Raw genomic sequence first — 20,332 nt, 5'->3', positions numbered from 1 at the left:
TTTACAATAATTATGTGATACCTTCAAATAAGATAAAAGATCATCAAAATGTGGAACAAAAGCGCGCTAGATAATATTGTTTTGCATGAGGTACCATTATCATGATTCACTTAGTAACTTTCCCTATGTAACCATATAGAAACGCGAAAATAAATGCCGATTTTCTAAATGGCTGGAAATCGAAAGCTGATAAGTGAGTCATGATAACGATATCTCATGTAAAATAATACTGTCTAGCGAGTTCCTATTTCACTTGTCGATTATCTTTTATCTATTTGAAGTTATCACATAATTATTGTAAAATTAACGGTATTTTAATTTCGCCGTCATGGGGCTTCTTAACAGCCTATTACAGTAGATAGAAGCACTAGTATAAATACGTAATAACTTGAAATAGGTATACACATTTAAGAACAGAACCACATGTACACAATTATTTTTTTAAAAATCTCTCTGAAATATGTATAATTTATATGAATTAAAATAACAAGAGCTTAGTACAGAGAATTATACCCAATGAAAATTTATCTCGACTCCCTTCTCGCCAAAGCAGATAGATGATTGGCATACTATATAACTTCTGCTAAAACACCTATGTACCTGCTACCCGATGACATCGCTTGACAGACAGCCAATCAAAGCAGGGCAGTCTCATAGTTGCCATGCCTTGCGGATGATTTCAACTGATCAGCATGTAAGGGTATTACCAGAATTCTAAATATTTATAATTCCCTCCAAAACAATAATATGGCAACACTGTAGCAGCAGTTTTGTCCTTTGAGTGAGGAGTGTGTCAAGTTAAACTTCACAAACTCTAATGAAGAAATTGCGTAATATAATTATATACATATCTATTAATATATATTTATATAGAAAATAGTATTTTCATATGGCATAACATTATCACATTCAGTAGAAATGAAATATACAGCTTAGTCTACATAATAAAATCCAACACTCACACATGGTTTGCGAAGCATATAAATATCTACACGTCCATTTCAGGCTACTAATTTTATACTAATTATATCTCGTTTAGGAACAGCTTAACTTAACGCGTAAAGCAATAATTTTTCTGTTAGCACGTAATGTTTACACCAAACTTTATTATTATTTTATTTCTGTATAGATTTATGTGCTTTAATATCAGAGTTACTTACGGAAAAGTAAATTTTAGTATGAACCAAATATATATATAATACACTATTGTTGTTTAATAAAATTTTCGACACTATATTTTGTATCAAAAATTTCGACACGATATCGTTTATCAAAATTTTCGACACCATACCGTTTATTAAAATTTTCGACAACACATTTCTTTCAATTTTAAACTGAATTGATTTCTTTTAGATTATTTATATTAGTATTACTAGACAAATATTTCATAAGTTATTATAGTAAGTACACTATTTGCGAATTCGGAAATTGTTCATCATAATAATTATTAAAAATATTCTTAAACATGTGCGTGCAATTATAATTTTAATTGAATCTTGCACAACTGTTCCCTACAAAATTTTTCTTTTTTTCTTTAATACGTATTTGTATCAGTCTCAATAGTACTTAAATATTTTACGCGTTCATAGTTTTTCTACAAGTTTATAGTATATCTTGGCGTTTCCGTAACATGTTCGTTTCGGGATACGAACACGTAGTATATATCTTAAGCTCACACCGAGATCACAGACTTTTAGCACTCTTTGGTTTGAGGTGGAGGGGCAGCATTTACTAGAATGTCATTGGTTGACTGTCAGCAACCATTTCGTAGATTGGCGCTGGAAATCTCATTACATTCGTTCCATTTGGCAACTTCCAGAGGGATCTGCGGTTTCTGGATTCCGTCTCCCGCCAGCTCTTTGATGATATCTTCTGCGTTGACGTCAATCACACGTTGCTTGCAAACAGCGATGGCTCGGACAAAATCGTCCTTTGGGGTCACAAATCGGTGCTCCATAAAGATGCTCTTGTCGTCCCAGTAAATTATCTATTGGAAGAGAAGGAAAAATCAAAATAAATGGAATATCAACATTCTGAATGCATTGCACAGTAAATCAGTATACATACTAAGGGGAAACAACACTGCAGGGACCCCACGTGTACATCACGTGAACGAGCTTAATTTGAATGGCGTTATATTTTCTCAACTGATATTGAAACTGGAAGTGGCACTAGATGCAGATGAAAACCATATTCAAGAAGGAGTTAAATGTAGATTAAAAGCAGAGAATTCGTGTTATTATTCAGTTCAAAACTTTTTGTCGTCGCGAATTCTGTCGAGGAATTTGAAGCTTAAATATATATAAAACAATAATCCTGCCGGTTGTTCTGTATGGTTGCGAAACATGGTTGCTTACTCTCAGGGAAGAAAATAGACTGAAAGTATTTGAGAACAAGATTTTGAGACGAATATTCGGACCCAAGAGAGATGGGAATGGAGAACGGCGGAAATTTCATAACGAGAAATTGCACAATTTATACCGCTCACCAAAAATTGTTAGGGACATCACGTCTAGGAGGCTCAGGTGGGCAGGTCATGTAGCCAGGATGGAAGAAAGTAGAAACGCTTTCAAAGTCTTGACTGGAAGACCAATCGGAAAACGACCATTATCAAGACCTAGGCGCAGATGGGAGGACAATATTAAGATGGTTCTCGCAGAGATAGGAATACAAAGTAGAAACTGGATCCAGTTGGCTAAGGATGGAAGTCAATGGAGAGCTTTTGTAAACGTGGCATTGAACCTCCGGATTCCATAGACCATAGAGTTAGTTAGTTTGTTAGTGGCAGCAGATTTCTACGACTTTTGATTTTAGTAGAGAGATTAGAGTGGAGATAAAATATGTTCATGGGACGCTTATTTGATTACAGGAAACCGTTTCTCGCTATCTACAGAAACAGGAAACCGTTTCTGTATTGCCGTTTTCACTCTACAGTGATTAATGTTAAAGTCAGAAGTGGGTGATTTATGCAACGTCTGGTTTGAAAAGAGAGTTATGAGATGAGATGATACCTATAGTTAAAACGCTAAATCGATTGAAAGAAAAATAAAGGTTCTCACTATCTCTCAGCATTTTTGTTCTATGTAGAACAATATTAAAACCGGAAGATATAATGGATGTCTATTACTTCAATTTTACTAGAGAGTTAAAGCTCGAGGTAAAATGTATACTTGAAACGCTTAATTGATTCCAAGAAATCACTTCTTGCTATTTATTACCATTATCAATAGTCATCAACGTTAAAACAGGAAATGGTTGATTTCTACCACTTCCGGGGGGGCAGGGGAGGATCCACTGTGTCTCCCCCCCCCCAAAAAAGAATGAATGAATGAACAGAAAACACACAAACCTAAACCTATGTTTCATATAAGCGTGGTTTCAAACACACCTTAAAGATCTAACGATCACGTAATTAGCAAAAAGTGCCTAAGTTTAGATAAATTTCTGATTGTGCTTTCTATACTAATTTGAGAATGTTGGATCCAATAAAATTAACTTAAGCAAATCCTTACATAGAATCTTGAGAAAAATGACCTCAAAGTTGGTAAGTTTGCAGTATCGCTTACACCAATACTGTTTCCACACTTACTGTTAGATACGTTTTTAATTGAACTTTTTTTTACCAATTTCCTGAATCAAATGAAATTACTTTCAAGTATATACGAGCTGTGTTCAAGAAGAAACCGATTTTTTGCTATAAAATCTGTATTACTCATTTCACAATGTTTTAAGCACTGTTCCCTTCAAAGTAGTCCCCTCTACTGGTGACACATCGTTCTCAAAGTTTTTTTTTTTTTTTTTTTTCATTTTTGGAAAAGCCTCGTCGAACGCACTTTCTAGGATGGTGCGCAGGTCTCTTGTCACATTATCTTGAAACTCCTTTATGGTTTGAAAACAACATCGTTTCAAAGTAGTTTTAAGTTTGGGAAACAGGAAAGAGTCTGCTGGGGTAAGTCCGGAGAATAGAGTGGATGTGACACAACGGGAGTCTAATGTTTTGTCAGATAACTGTGGATGGCGGGGGAGGGGGGACAAGCGTGAGTAGGCGCATTGACACGGTGTACCATCCAAGTCTGGTCTTCCCAGAATTCAGGCCTCTTCCTGCACATAACATCCCTCAACCGCACTAAAATGTCCTGGTACAACAGTTTGTTTACCATCTGACCACGTGGTACAAATTCACAGTGGACAATTCCTTTCCAATCGAAAAACCGACAACCAACATCACCTTGATCTTTAACCGACTCATGTGTCCTTTTTTTACACAAGGAGACCCTGAATGAACTGAAAAATCTTTGTAAATGTTTTACAAAGTTTGCAGCAAAATCTCCCACAGACATGTTCTCCAAACTCTTTGATTATCACTGTATCATTAATTCGACCAACAACTCTTGCAAATAATCACTTAAGTGGCAGTAGCTCGGCGACTAACGGTCATAGCGAAGCAAGGCAAATCTACAAATAGAAATACAGATCCAGTCTGGGTCCATATACCCTATCATAAAGTATTGAATCCTATTTTGGGGTAACGCAACTGAAAGCAAATCTATATTTATTAAACAAAAACGGGTCATCCATACCATTGCAAACTTACATTACACTACAAGCTGCAAATAGTGTTTTAAAAAAGTTAAAGATATTAACAGTTCCATCTATTTATATATATGAAGCATCCGTTTTCAGTCTAACGTAAAATATAGATGAAGCGGAAGTTAAAGATATTAAGGGTCTTCACTACAGCGAAATTAAACTACCGATAATTTTTAGAGTTTTTCTGTAATATCTTCAAAACAAATAAAAAATATTCGAAAAGCAGAAACGTAGTGAACTAGACAATACGATTTTGCATGTGATACCGTTATCACAACTCATCTATCTGCTTTCGAATTGCAACTTAGATAGATTTAGCATTTTTTGCGGGTTCTGTAAATAGCGGCATACCAAAAGCAGATAGGTGAATTGTGGTAAAGGTATATCACATGCAAAGTAGTATTGTCTAGTTCACTACGTTTCTACTTTTCGAATATTTTTACTTGTTTTGAAGATATTACAGAAAAACTCTAAAATTAGCGGTAGTTTAATTTCGCTGTAGTGAAGACCCTTAACAGTTCCATCTATTTATATATATGAAGCATCCGTTTTTAGTCTAACGCAAAATGTAGATGAAGAAGATCATCATTACAATACTTGAGATCAAAACGAAAAGTCTTACTTTACTAGATTATCGCTTTCACAACAGGGTCCCAGACATAATGGCAAATAAAATATTCAATGCTTTGCCCAATCACATTAAAACAGATAAAAACCTAAATAAATTTAAACAAAACTTAAAAACGTATGTAATAGAGAAAGAATTTTATATTGTTAAATAATATCTAGAAATATATGTATAACAATGTAAAATATTTTATCTATATGTATAATCACTTCTGTAAATCAATTATGTTTGTTTTATAATCTCACATAAATACTATGTGCATGTGAACTGAACCCTCTAAATCAGTGTTCGAAGTGGACAAAAAGCAGAGACAGTATGTTTTATTACGATTTTGACTCGACATACCGGCTATCTAAATGTTGAAATACAGTGAGGGTATATTGTCTGAAATATTGCATTTCTATTTACATAATGACTGAAAATCATTGGAGAGCTTCTCTGTAGATATGAGGGGGGAGAGGAGGAAGACATGGAGAGACTTTCATCCCCAGCCAAAACAACTTTCTGAATATATATATATATATATATATATATATATATATATATATATATATATATATCCCCTTGTGTTGTATTAGAGAGAATTATGCACGAAAATGCTCTAAAACCTAGCTTTAATCTTAACAATTTTCTGCGGGAAAACTCCCGGACCCCCCACTCGACTGAGGAATATTCCAAATCCCCGGAAGATCCACCTCCCACAGCAGACAGCCCTTAAGTCCGCCCATATTCAGAACAGATATTTATATGCATTAAGACAAGAAGACACACATACATAAGAAAGAAACAATTCAGTATGGGACATCAAAATATAAACTAGATGAACTTCTTTGAAGATATATAGGAAAAATATAACAAAAAATGCCGGTGTTGTCAACTTAGAAATTATTTCCACATAAGAAATAAAATCTTTTTACGTGCAATTACTGTGTATAAAATGGATTTATTAAAGATATTTAGCATCTACACTCCAGTGACTGTATGTCTTGATCACTGAAAAACCAGAGGCGGTATGACATACCACCGCATACCGTCTCACTTCGAACACTGCTCCGAATATCATGTAGAACTATTGGTTATTGGTTAGATGGAGTAAATAAATAAATAAATAAATGGTAAATTGCTGTCTAAACCTGTCGCTAAGTGCGCTCAGTAGCTACAATGCGCTCCCTCTGCCGGTTGGCGCGCAATTTCATAAGTTTAGTTTCTTTTGGCACACACCTCGTACCTCAACAGAGTAAGAAAGAAAATGATCCAGGCCCGTAGCCAGCCCAAAATGTAGGGGGGGGGGGCTGAAGTTACGGGGGCCCGATCCAACCATATGATAGTTCATCACCATATTATAGTTCTTTCGCAGGCCTACTGTAAAACTTTTAGGGGCCCAGCAAACATTTAGGGGGGCCCGGCTCCCCTAGACTTCCCTGGATACGGGCCTGAAATAATCTCAAAGTTATGGTATTTAGACAGTACTTTTTTCTCAAATTTTAGATCACCTTTCTAGGCACTGCATGGATGTCTGTGTTTTAAAATAGTTTAATTGGATTCAGGGTCCTCAAATAAGTCTAAAAATGCAATTGAAAATGCATCCAAGCATGGGCGTATTGGAATAAACGGAACTTCGAAGATTCCAACTTTGAGGTCATTTTTCTCGTGATCGTATGGACAGATGTGTTTAAAAGTAGTTTTGTTGGATTTAATATCTTCAAATTAATATAAAAGGCGCAATTAGAAGTTTATCCAAGCGTAGGGACTTTTAACTAGCAGCAAAACAAACAAAGAAGCGAATTATGTTTTTTCTCTTAACTTTGTATTCAGGAAAAAGATTCACATTCTTATTAAAGTCATTATCCTTTCATTGTCTTTGCAATTCCTTATTCTTCAGACTTTATATATCTGTACTGTTTATAATACTATTTGCCTTTCTTTAAAACAGCAAAGTATTTTCTTCTATTTCTCACATTCTTTCAATTGATACTTTTTTTTTTACAAGTTATAACTAAATATATTTTTTTTAAATTCGCATGTGAGAATTTCGTGTGGAGTATCGTGCTGTATGGGGCAGAAACATGGACATTATGTAAAAATTATGAAAAACTAACTGGGAACTTTCACAAATGTGGGTGTGAAGAAGAATAGAGAGAATTAGTTGAGTCGAGGGAAAAACCCAACTAATGAGAGGGTGTCAGAAATGGTGGGAGAAAAAAGAACAGTTTTAGATATTATTGAGAAGAGGAATTAAAACTGCTTGGGACATTGAGTAAGAAGGAATTGTATCATGAGGGACGTGCTAGATGGTATAGTGGCAGGAAAATGATGGAGCGGGCAAAGGAGACTACAGTTAATGGACGATGACAAAACATAAAAATCGTACGTGAAGACGAAGAGGTTAGCGGAAGACCGTGGAGCATGGAAGATTCTAATGTGCGGCAAATGGCCTACCAATAATGGCAGAATACCTATGGTGTTAATGATGATGTGAAATATTATTTTAGAAGTATCAATTCGAGCGTTGGAAATGCGTATTGGTTGACTTTGAAATAGATTTATGAAATTATAAACTTAAGTAAAAGCATGAATTGGATAATAGAAACATTATGATAGTCATTCTTGAAAAAATAAAAAAGTCATGTAGGGGGGGGGGACATACGATGATAAATTAGTCTGTTCCAGTATAAGTACTATATATGTACTTATTCCTACATAGGGTCTACATGAAGCTGATATTTTAATGTAAAGTATTATTAATAAGACAAAACTAATAATAATAATAATAATAATAATAATAATAATAATAATAATAATAATAATAATAATAATAATAATAATAATAATAATAATAATAATAATAATAATGACAAAATATTGCTGAAGTCAGGTGCACAGCCTCTGCCCATTGGACTATGCATTTAAGATTTTTTTTTTTTAATGAGAATGCTCCAAGAGCATTGCCAGAACAAACTTACAAAGAATTAATTTTTCTCATTAACTTCTACAGGCTTTATTACAGTTGTTCTATGTATTTTATTATTATAGTCATTAAACAATTCTTGTAATATATCTATCCATTTATAATTTCCTTGAGTACTAAATTTTTTCCACATGTTTTCTTTAAGAGTTCTGTTAAAACGTTCTACGATATGTTGTTTTACGAAGACACATGCTCAAAATGGAGTTCTCAAAATGAAAAAAATTCGCAAAATATCATTTCACTACAACGTACGGTTCCCAAGATTTCGCTCCTTATCTCCCGAAATCCGAATTTTTCTGACCAATATCTGCGGAACGGTAAGAGTAACGAGAAAAATTCCATCACTTCTTTCAAATAGTTTTTGATGCTTTCTCGAATGGAGGGTTCGAAATTGAAAAATATGCAAATAACAGAGTCACATTCAGAGAGAGAGAAAGAAAGAAAGAGAGAATTCAGTAACGAACTTTTCAAGTTCGTTAATGGAGAAAATAGAGACATTAATTTTGGACTATTTTAATCATGAGGTGTGTAAATGCAGTAATTCATCTTTCAAGATGGGAGTGCTATTGATTACATAATTGTAGTGTTGTTGAATCAAGGACGTGAGTATTTCATCAGCACGTTAGAGCTGAAAGACTGATATCGTGAAATTTTACACACTTCTCCATTGGGTGTAATTACTTCCCCACCTCAATTTTGAAAGTGAATATGGTTTCTTTCCCTAAGCTATTTTTGTTTTAAAGAATAAAAAATAAGTAAAAAAAAGAGATTATTTAGTCTGTGTATATTTTCAATTTACGTCCCAGTTTCTTCTTTAAACAAAGTATACGGCAGTTGTTCGAAATAAAAGATAAGAAACCCAAATTTCAAAGAAATACGCCGTAATAGATAAGAAACGAAAATTTCAACCTCACAAAAAACAAGATTTTAGATTCTTGTCGGATTACTGAATATTTCTGGCCCTTGTGACTGGTCTAGCATTGTAGCTGATGAACATGGCCCCCGATTCGATTCCCTCGATTTTCTCTAATTTGGGTTTATTTTACGATTATATGTTCTATCACTCTGAACCCATCAATATTGTTACGGTTCTAGTAAGCATTTCTGGTCCCTTGTTACTTAAGTCCTCATTCTTCTTCTTCTTCTTCTTCTTCTTCTTCTTCTTATTATTATTATTATTATTATTATTATTATTATTATTATTATTATTATTATTATTATTATTATTATTATTATTATTGCTTTGTAATATATTTAGAAACTTTGAGTAAATTTTTATGGGAAGGTATCGTCCCGTGAGGTCTTGGACAGATTTTGGGCGGCGAAGTTTCGGTCACGCAAGATTATGGCTAGACGATATTTTGCCCATGCAATATTTTGAACAGTGAGGTTTACCAACGGCAGTTTGAAAGTATACCCTTCTCTTTGGCCAGATACGTTAGCTATTGGAAAGAGGGAACTCTATATCATCGCCAGCTACGTCTATATAATACTGAAAGTTTTGGTGCTAAGATAGAGAGATGTAGAAAGATGTGAGGTGCTAGTGATATAAAAATACACTTATATTGTTAGTGTAAGTAAGGGTGTAAATCATCCTGGAGTCAATAGCGTCATTTCAGTAAGAGGGAGGGAGGACAAGACTCTCCGATGTACAGTGTGGCTACAAAGTCCCGTTACTCCTGAAAATAAGTAACATAAACCACTAATTGTACGTAAATAACTACACGGAAAGAACTGAAACACATTGCATGAACAACAATGCTTTCGAGAAGTTTTCTGAGATGGGAAACATTAAGTTTCCAAAGGATCAGTTTGTGGACCGTCATTCTCATGACAAAGGATAATACGCCGCCAAGTTCTGTTCTGTGCGACATTTTGTAACTTGAGTGATGCAGGTGTAACTTGAGTGAAAGCTTGTTTCACAGCTTCTGTCAGTTAGGCAGTAGTATTGTAACGGTTTTGTGCAATAATGTCCTTTAAGAATCCACATAGCGCATTATAACGGGTAGTGAGGTGTGGGTTTCGAGATGGCAAGGCAAGTGGTACGGGCAGATCCGGATTACCACGACCAATTCAATGTCCTGGGAAGACGTCCGTAAGATATTCACGTACGGCGAGGGCACAATGAGCAGGTGCCGCATCAGGCTGACACCATGTCCCTTTGATTCCGTACTCCTCCAAGAGAGGAACAAACCAATTCTACAACATATCCAAGTATCTTGACGTTCTTCATTACTGTAAGTGAAAGTACCTGAAATCGTTCACACAATCTGAAACAATGGAAAAACCTTACAGTAGCATTTATAAAGTTGTAACGGGACTTTGTGGCCACCCTGTACATGAAGTTACACGTTTTTCTTTAGTATATTGCTATAACATTGATTAATATTTTTATGCATCTTAAACTTAGACAGGAAATTTGTCTATCTGCCTTCCCCAAATGATTGCGTTGCCTCTAGCTACTGGGGATAGTTCATAGTCAGGCGATGAGTGATATATTTCAAGCGAAATAGTTCTATGTGTGAAAGAAGAGTGGGAAAAATAATGCGACTATAGAAATCGATAGTGAGGTTGGGTAAGGATATGCGATAAGGATTCTGAAGGCATGACGTTCTAGAATTTGTACCTTTTTGTAAAAGAGAAAGATGGCGCCGATTTCTCTGTAAATTTGGAAGGGGGGCATTCAGATGCAGAAGGTATATATATGAAGATTTTAAGACAAATTGCACTCAAATTATGCCAAATATTGTATATTCATAAATATAATAGGGGGCCCACATGAGTTTTTTGGGGGGTCCGGGACCCCTCGGCCCCCCCAGGATCGGCGCCCTTGGCGGAATGTGAAGAGAGTGCAAAATAACCAGAGTCCCAATTTTTGCAAAGAGTTTGGACAAATTGGTTCAACTGTGAGATAAATCCCTGAATCTCAATGGGGATTATATGGAAACTTGAGGAAGGATCCACCTACACATGTATGCATAGTTTACAAATGATCTTAAAACATATTTTTTACTAGATGAGATGCTGTTTTACAGTTTATCGTTGGATCTGGAATCGAATTAAATTTTCCTTTGTTATCTGAGAACGACAACCATTTAACTGGCAAAAAGCTCAGTTGTACAATAAAAATTCATGACTTTTAATCAATCATTATTTCCAGGAGAAAAATAAAATTTATTGATTCAGCTCTATATCCATTAGACATTCTATCTGTTCTATTCAGACACAATGACGTCACAGAGACTCATACTCACACAAAAACAGAAGTGCCATTATCGTGTCATATTTCACTGAATGTAACCAGTTCTTCGTTTCATACACTTACCTTTGACGTTATCTTGTAAATGGAGAAAGGCCTCACGAACCTTCTGTAGCGAATAGTACACGCCCCTTGAACTACGGCACCGCCCTTCTGGCGAATCTTTCTATAAAGACCTGACCTCTCGTAAAAGTCAACGCGAGCAAAATCCAGCTCACGAATATACCTCGCATTGTTCATGTGATAGAGAAGCGTATCAATGTCGGTTGTTATGCAGATACCTGGAAAGAAAAGAAGAAAGGAGAAAAATAAATTATGTATCCTGGGATATGCACAACCAGCTATACTAAAGAGTATGGCAAAATGCATAACTTTCCGGATATTCATTCACATTCTTGAAGTACGAAGTGTATTTTGATGTTACTAAGGATTAAATTAATTAAATGTTTAAATCGGAAGTTTTAATTGTTTAAAAAGATACAGAGTAGTACATTATTCTTCTAATAGCTACGCAACGACTATGATTTTAATGTTAAATTTTACATATATTCTTCGGTTGAATCTATTAAGTATATGAGAGAAATACACACATACAAACAAATACACACAGAGAGACACATACAAATTGTCATTATCGTGTCATACCTCACTAAATGTACTCAGTTCATCCTTCATTCAATTACCGCCATTCATTCATACATGTAAAATACAAAATAGAACAAACCAGTAGTAACTTTATCGTATTAGCGAATCAAACAATGAGAATATTTACTTATTTACAGTGCTCTAGTTCAGGGTTTCTTAGTCTGTACTATGCGTAACAATAGTGGTACGCGAACAGCTGTTGATGGTACGTACAGCTTAGGGTTGTATTATCAATAATTATTAATATAATTAATATGCTTTGAGGTTAAATACCCCCCTGTTCTAAATACGTAGTGGAGTAGCGTCTTGATCCGTGGTATACTCGGCAGCTGCTCTCCTTAATAGACCAGACAGCAAAACTCTGCTTGAAAAAGTTAATGATATACGCCCATTAGCGCCATGGACAGAAGCCCGTATGCAGTTATACCTACTGGTAAACGAGCGATCTAAAGCCTACCAACAACCCATGCACAAACTAGAATATACAGACCGCAAACTCAGCGAAAAACTGGAAACTTGGCGACATCAGCGCCTCTAACACGCGACGACGGAACTAACCAATCGATCTGACGTCACCTACGTGGAAATTTCGGAAGTAACCACAGACTAGATTTTCGCTCGTTTAGGTGCATTTGAGGAACAGCTTTTTCTGTTGTACTTCGCGGAACTTAGATATTTTCAAACTGAACTCTTTGCAAGAAAGAAAAATCTACTTATATATATATATATATATTTGTGCATGGGTTGTTGGTAGGCTTTAGATCGCTCGTTTACCAGTAGGTATAACTGCATACGGGCTTCTGTCCATGGCGCTAATGGGCGTATATCATTAACTTTTTCAAGCAGAGTTTTGCTGTCTGGTCTATTAAGGAGAGCAGCTGCCGAGTATACCACGGATCAAGACGCTACTCCACTACGTATTTAGAACAGGGGGGTATTTAACCTCAAAGCATATTAATTATATAAAGCATATATATATATAAAAGATGGAATGGAACGTCTAGAACAGAGACAGTACAAGAAAAAGTGAACATTTGTTTGCACTACATCTAACGCGAAGCAGACGAAAACAATTCGCCGGTTACTATGACAACTCGTGATGCCACGTTCCAAGACCGATGACAGCGCCATCCACACACGACAGCACTGATCCCGTCCACCGAGAGCGTTGATTGGTTCTTTCGCTATGTATACGATCCAAACTGATGTCAATAGCGCATATACGAAGTTGCTCGTCTGTATGTATTCTAGTCTGTGATCCCATGATACCAAATTCCATGATATGACCGCTACAACCCTATAGAATCCAAACTGTGATCTGAGAACCTGTGGAAATCAGAGGAGCTACAGTCTCAGCTCGTCCAATTTCAGACTACAGCTGAGATAATGCACACATCAGCGTCACATTCAATTCGTCCATTCGGGAGTGGAACGACCCTCTTCTCCAGCAGAATGCTTATTTACATTTGATTCACCTCGTACTTTATAATGAATCAAAGATGTTGCTAGTGAGGAATTCTTTTGTACCGCATATTTTATTATTTCTACGGTAGCACTCCCAACTAGCAATTGAATCGCTAGCTGAACTTAAGGTAAGCGTCCTAGGTACAGTCAGGATAGTGACGGCAGGATTTGGACTCTTCAATTACAAATTGCTAAGCGAAAAACCTATCCATTCATCTACACTGACTCACGAATCAATTTTGGTGGCCGCCCCCAATAAGCTAAATGCACGTAGTCTGGCCACTAGACTAACAAGAGAGGTGAAAAGAAACTATAATAGAAATTGTAACTATGTCATTGAGTTAATTACGCATTATAGTGGTAAAGCTCTGTTTTATTAGTATGTTCAAGTTTTAGTACCGAATTAAAGCATTTCTACGTTAGCGTGCCTCTTCTAAATGTAACGTTTATTCTGATACGTTATTCAGGAGATGAAAAAAAGAAGGCTTTAACGGTTTGGAGTATTCAAGACCTATATAGAAAGATGCTGCAAAAGGAACTCAATAATTCCATTTTATTCCATTTAAATTCCATTTTATCCCATTTAAATTCCATTATCCCATTTAAATTCCATTTTATCCCATTTAAATTCCATTTTATCCCATTTAAATTCCATTTTATACTATACAAAACTACGTTCCAAGTAGTTTCAAGTTGCCTTATTTAAAAATTAATAGTAGTAGTAGCAGTAGTAGGTCAATGTCTTCGAAAATTATTTGCTGATAGGGATGCGCTCGAGACAAGATTTGTGTCTGTTTCGTCTCAAAAATGTGCTGTAAAAGTGATGTCTCGACTAAAAAAATGTATATTTCTCTACTGAAAGAGCCGTGTCTCGACTCGAATTTTGTCAGGAAAATTCTGTCTCGACTCGTCTCGTGCACATCCCTATTTGCTGAATTCGGCCTTGATAGTTTCAGGTAAGATGCTTAATTTATAACGTATAGTAGAGATAGAATACATAATTATTACGAGAATTATTATTATTATTATTATATATGAATGCAATATAAAACATCAAAAAATATCATTTAGGCTATCGAGAAGTGCTGTTTCATTATTAACATTTAACCTACGGTAAACACCTTCAGATTTTCAGGATACGCCACTGGGGGACACGTTAAGGGAACTTCATAGAGAAGTGCGTCGTAAATCATGGGATTGAAGCGAAGTCGTTCATTTTTGGCGAACATCCTGTCGCGGTCAGCAAATTTAAAACTGTAAACAATGACGTCGTGATCGGGAAAAGACACTCTAGATTGTCGCCATCTTGAAACTCAAATAAGTCGATTTGAGAAAACAGAATAAGCAGATTTCCAAATATAATATTCTATATGCATTTTTTATTGGTTATTCAATATCGGACTTCCGAAGAGAAAGCTAATTGAATTTATTGACCGCGTCTATAGCGACAACTTCCAGTCACGACTTCTCTTCAGTTTTAATTTAAAATAGGAAAAGATTGAAAGAGATATAGAAAAGTCAAGAGGAAGGTAATGGAAGGAGAGGGAGAAGAAGAAGGAGAATAGACGGGAGAAAGAGGGGTTAGAAAGGTTTTCTGATGGAAATATATTATGTCAGTGACGTTGAAATACTAGAGGGAAAGGGTATGAGAAAGGAATAATGGACAATCTATGGTTAAAAGAGAAGATAAAACAGGAAGCAGGAAAAAAAGGAAAATATAAAAGAAGAAATACGAGATAATTATTGAAATATAATAAGGGAGCTCAAATAGGTACTAAAGTTACTTCATATCCTAATTTCATTACTCGAAAATTGATTTTGAACTGTTCATGATGAGACACGTGTTTCTTCATACAATTCTGACCTGAATTCAGGCAACTACTCAAGTTTTAGGGACTGCCAGGGTCGGCGTTAGACGTTTTGCCGCTCCGGGCAGTACTTTCACATGCTGCCCCTTTATTATTTTCTTTCCCAATTTTTGTCGCCCCTGTACTCTTTTCTTTTTCAAATTTTGCCGCCCTGGGCGATGGCACAGCTTGACCTCCCTCGCGCCGGCCCTGGGGACTGCCAATAATGGTTAGAATACCTATGATGATGATGATGATGATGGTGACTACCAAAAACCTAAAGCTTCCTCATGATCACGTGATTATAAATATACCACATTGACTTGATCCCTAGTCTTCCGTTGCAAGCGCTGCTATCGGCTGAAGGAATTCCACTCGCTTTCTCTCGCTTAGCAACAGCTGAACCTTTATTGGCTCAACGCGTGGGTGTGTGAGGGTGTGAGCTTTAGTTCGCATTTTTGCCACGGCTCAAGACATTTTGACAGCACAATAGCATAGGCAAGTCTTGCGCAAGTGGTTCGAAACCAGCATCAACATGTAGGTCCCTATCTCGTATAGCCTCGGTGCTGAGGAGAACGCTAAATTCCGCTCTAATTCAAGCAGTCTACAGAAACCGTGCTCTTTTGGTCTATTTCGCTGAGAATGTATTGACAAAACAACACATACTAATGAAGTGTTCGAATATCCAATTTGCTGACGACTGTACATACGAATCGAGTGTTTTATCTGTCATCAGATAAAATATGAAGATTCGTTTTTCTTCCCTAGAGTTATCTTACAAGATAGATAAGATAGCACGAAAGGATATTGTATTTCATTTTGCATTTAGCGTGCTTCCTAACATATCACGTGATCATGAAGATCATAATCGAATTTCAACCGGCACCATGTTTGTCTGATAGTAGCGGAAAACTGTTAACACACACATACCCAGCAATTATAAAGATCTAAAGTCTTATTTTGCGGATAATTGCACAGAGAATCAATGCAAGAAAGATTTCTTGTGTTGTGATATATATATATATAGAAATGGTCACCACCATAGTGATAAAAATATCCTATCCAAAAGCGGAGTTTGAGGGTGGTCAATGGAACAACCACCTCAGGTCCCGCGCTTAGGAGGTCCCGCGTTCTAAGCATGTTTCGTCCCAAGAAGTAGATACAAAAGGACATCACATACACAAGCACGCACGCACACACATACCGTATGGCTATATAGCAAATTAGCGTATAGCTAACATAAATTGTTGAATTAATTATAAATAGTTAAGGCTAACGTATTAAAATGTCATCATGCATGTCGAAACTCACAGTGCAGTTATAACTCGTAGTGTTCTTTTGAAAAGAATGTTGTAATTTCTTCAAATAAAATACGTCGGAATTTTTAATCCATAAGAAACTTTTATTCATTAAAGAAAAGAGAATATTTAAAAATAAATATAGGTATAGGAATGAAAGTCAAGCATCTGAGGAAGTTGCTTACTGCTTTATCGGCTTTTGAAGTAGCATGTCGGCTCTCAGAGATCTTTTACCGTACTCTTGCCCCGCGGGGTCATTATTGGCACAGGCCCCGCGCGCACCTAACACCGCCTCTGATCAAGGGCGCCGATTTCTCTGTAAATTTTTTTGGGGGGGGGCATTCAGATGCAGAAGGCATATATGAGCATTTTAAGACAAATTGCATTCAAATTATGCCAAATATTGTATATTCTTAAATACACTAAGGGGGGCCCACATCAGCTTTGGGGGACCCGGGCCCCCCAGGTTCGGCGTCCTTGCCTCTGATCCTATCTATAAAAGCATTTGGAAGTCTGGTGGAAGAGAAACCTTTTACCGTCCAACGTTTCCATTTTGGGAACATATATATTTTAATTTTCTAGAGAGACCACACATTTTACTTTGAGCTCTGTATTAAAGCAAAATGCTTAACAGGTATTAGCACATCTTACAGTATGATTTTGAGGTCTCCAGCACTGTGGGTAATGACGTCATAATTGTTAGAAACTTGATTTTTTAAAAAATAATATTTTGTTTTCATTTGTTTTAATATAAAAAGTAATTTATTTTTGAAAAAAAAATATTCATTTATTCCGTTGATTTTTACTTATGCACGATACGAACGTTACATAATGAAAGAATATTACAATTATGTATCTTTGTTTCAACTTAGTACTGGCTTATATTAGGATGTCCCAAAATAGGAACGTTGGCATGTTTAGCTACTTGAATTTACGTGCTCACGGAAAAGTCAATGTTACTTTTTTCTCTGTATTTTGCAACTTTGGAGGAATTTTACTAGTCAACACTGCGCGATGCGCTCTTGTTGATAGTCATTGAATACAGTGGTTGTTAGTTTGCTGTTCTTTTCATCGGATCGAAATGAAAAGAAATTGATGGACCTGAAGGGTTTTTGAACTTGCAGTTTGTTTCTCCAGGAAGCTAAATGGATCCCAACGTATTTTACTGGTAAGTTGATGTTTCTATTTATACTTCTTTTGTAATATAGCTCATGTTTATGTCTCGCCAATTTGACGTTATAAATTATTACAACTCTTACGTGAAAATAAAATATACTAAATTTTGTTCATGATCAAGTGAGAATTTCTAATTTTATTTGCACATAAATGCTCAACTCTGATGCTTAGGACATTTTGCTGTATTCTGAGTTAGAATGTAGCACTCAATACTTATTTGTGTATATTTCGAAATTGCAAAAAAATTTAGTGTATTTTTTATGCTTACAATAAAAAATATTCCAATTGCAGCTTTGTGTTATTACAAAGTATTCCTATTTTTTGTCTTTTCAGAAGCCAGAAATTCCGCTATTTGCATGAAGTGCTGTTTGAGTCTTCCAACAAGGAATTGTATGTCATTCTTCTACCTAATGATTCGGGAAATACGAATGTGGAAAGCGGTGAAGAGGAACTTCCTTATAATATCCTCGACAATGGAACAGTTACCAAGTGTAGTTGCTGGCAAAAGTGAACTTGCTGGCAAATATTGCATAGTACTGAAGGAATCGAATTCGAAGACACAAGAGCGAAATAACTCAACACATTTCGAAGAAAAAACAAGTGGTGTGGAGGAAGTGGGGAAAAATGAAACAGTAGCGTTTGGGTCACCTCCTGCTTTAGTTCAGAAGGTTGGGTTGGAGAATTTTGGTAATTGTCCACTGATGTCAACGAAGGATCTCAAGAAGATGGAACGTGCAGCTTTTGACTACCGCCCCGACGGAGAAACTCTATTTGTAAAGTGGAATGATAATTCAATTGTGACGGTTGCAAGCAATTACTTCACGATTCAACCGTTGCAAAAGGCTACAAGGAGATGAAAAACGAGAATAGGAAAAAAGTGGTTCAAACAAACAGATCCGTCAATACAACAATGGCATAGGAGGAGTTGATCTGATCGACAGACTAGCAGTAAGTTATCGTCCCCGGTAACGTTCCAAAAAATGGTGGTAGTGCTAATTTCCAAAATCACTAAACTTGGCAGTTATTGCACCTTTTAGATTCTACGTATCTTCATCCTGAATCTAAAAACTCACATCTTGGTTATTAAAGAACTATTGCATTAGCACTGCTAAAGTTCAGTACACTCTCAAGGAAACGTCTAGGAGATCCAACAGTAAGGGCACCGATTTCTCTGTAAATTTTGAGGGGCCCATTCAAATGCAGAAGGTATATATGTAAGGATTTTTAAGACAAATTGCATTCAAATTATGCCAAATATTGTATATTCATAAGTACAATAGGGGGGTCCACATGAGCTTTGGAGGGCCCCGGGACCTACAGGATCGACGCCCTTGTCCAACAGCACACCCGATTTGATGGAATCAATCATAATGTGGGTGACATTCACAAGGAAGATGTGTGTTGTGCAAGAAAAACACGAGACTGATGTGTGTGAAATGTGCAAAGAAGCTACACAAAAAGTGTGTCACCAAGCATTCCACACAAAGTAGCTTCTGAAACTACCAACAAGAATGCCAATAGATAAGTATTTGCATAAAGTAATGATATGTAATGTTATATATAAAAGAGTAAAATATTTTTGTGAGTTTTAAATAAAAAGATATGCGAGCAGAAATTACAGCGATGCATGAAACTTCGATGTATAGAAAGAGAAAAGTTTCCCTCTTCAACAGATATATCTGTATGACGAAAAGAAACTATAGTGTATATACAATCCAATATGTAAAAAAAAGTATGTTTACTGTATTACACAATATGTTCGGGTATTATACCATAATAAAAATAACTTGTATAAATAATCTTCTAACCTATATAGCTTTAGAGAAAAAAATAAAATTTGTTTTATATTATAGTCAATCATAGACATTTTCTACCCTTTAACATACGAACGTTCCCATTTAGGGAACATGGCGTATCTCGGAAACCCCAGAAGATAAAACAAAATTTCAAAAAGATTGTGTTATTGTATGAGTAAGACAAGTTATACACAAGATTTTATCAAAATTCAACAAGTGCTCCTTAGTTCAGCCTTTAAAAATAACCTGTATAAAATTAAAAATAACAAAGAAACCAGAAAGGGAAGAACAAAATTGTAAATAATTTTTTAAAAAGAACAGGAAACTTCTTACAAGTAGTAGGATATTCTTCGAAAGTCTTATTTTGAGGAAGTTCATAGAATGTATGGTGGAAGGAAAAATAGTATGTGAAAGAAAAGGATAGACATTGGTTTTTTCCCAATTCTCTCCTAATGCGTTTTACTTTGAGCTCCCTTAGTACCCGGCTATTTGAGGCGATTGCAAAGCGTATTTATTGCTCATGCGTACGCTTGAAATACGCTGACCATGTATTTAAATGTAGATGGCTAATCACAAACGCGAAAGCAATAAAAACGCGGAGAAAACGTCGGCTCGAGCGTATTTAGTGTATTTCGAAACAATAGACCGCCTGCTGTTTCAA

The 20,332-nt window shown here is 35.9% G+C and overlaps 1 protein-coding gene across 1 annotated transcript in view; it reads right to left on the bottom strand.

Annotated features, from left to right (window-relative positions):
• Positions 1-400: 400 nt before the first annotated feature.
• The window catches only part of LOC145681148 (protein THEM6), a 156,710-nt gene continuing 136,778 nt past the window's right edge, over positions 401-20,332 (bottom strand). Inside the window, exons 2-3 of the mRNA XM_081752592.1 lie at positions 11,512-11,726; positions 401-1,987 (exon numbers count right to left, since the gene is read on the bottom strand). Coding sequence (XP_081608718.1) covers positions 1,754-1,987; positions 11,512-11,726 — 449 coding nt within the window. The 3' untranslated portion in view covers positions 401-1,753. The remainder of the gene's footprint in view (positions 1,988-11,511; positions 11,727-20,332) is intronic.

Source organism: Thermobia domestica, chromosome 3 (assembly GCF_964235325.1).
Source record: "Thermobia domestica chromosome 3, izTheDome1.hap1.1, whole genome shotgun sequence".
Classification (NCBI taxonomy): domain Eukaryota; kingdom Metazoa; phylum Arthropoda; class Insecta; order Zygentoma; family Lepismatidae; genus Thermobia; species Thermobia domestica.
This window is presented reverse-complemented; position numbering and strand designations above follow the sequence as displayed.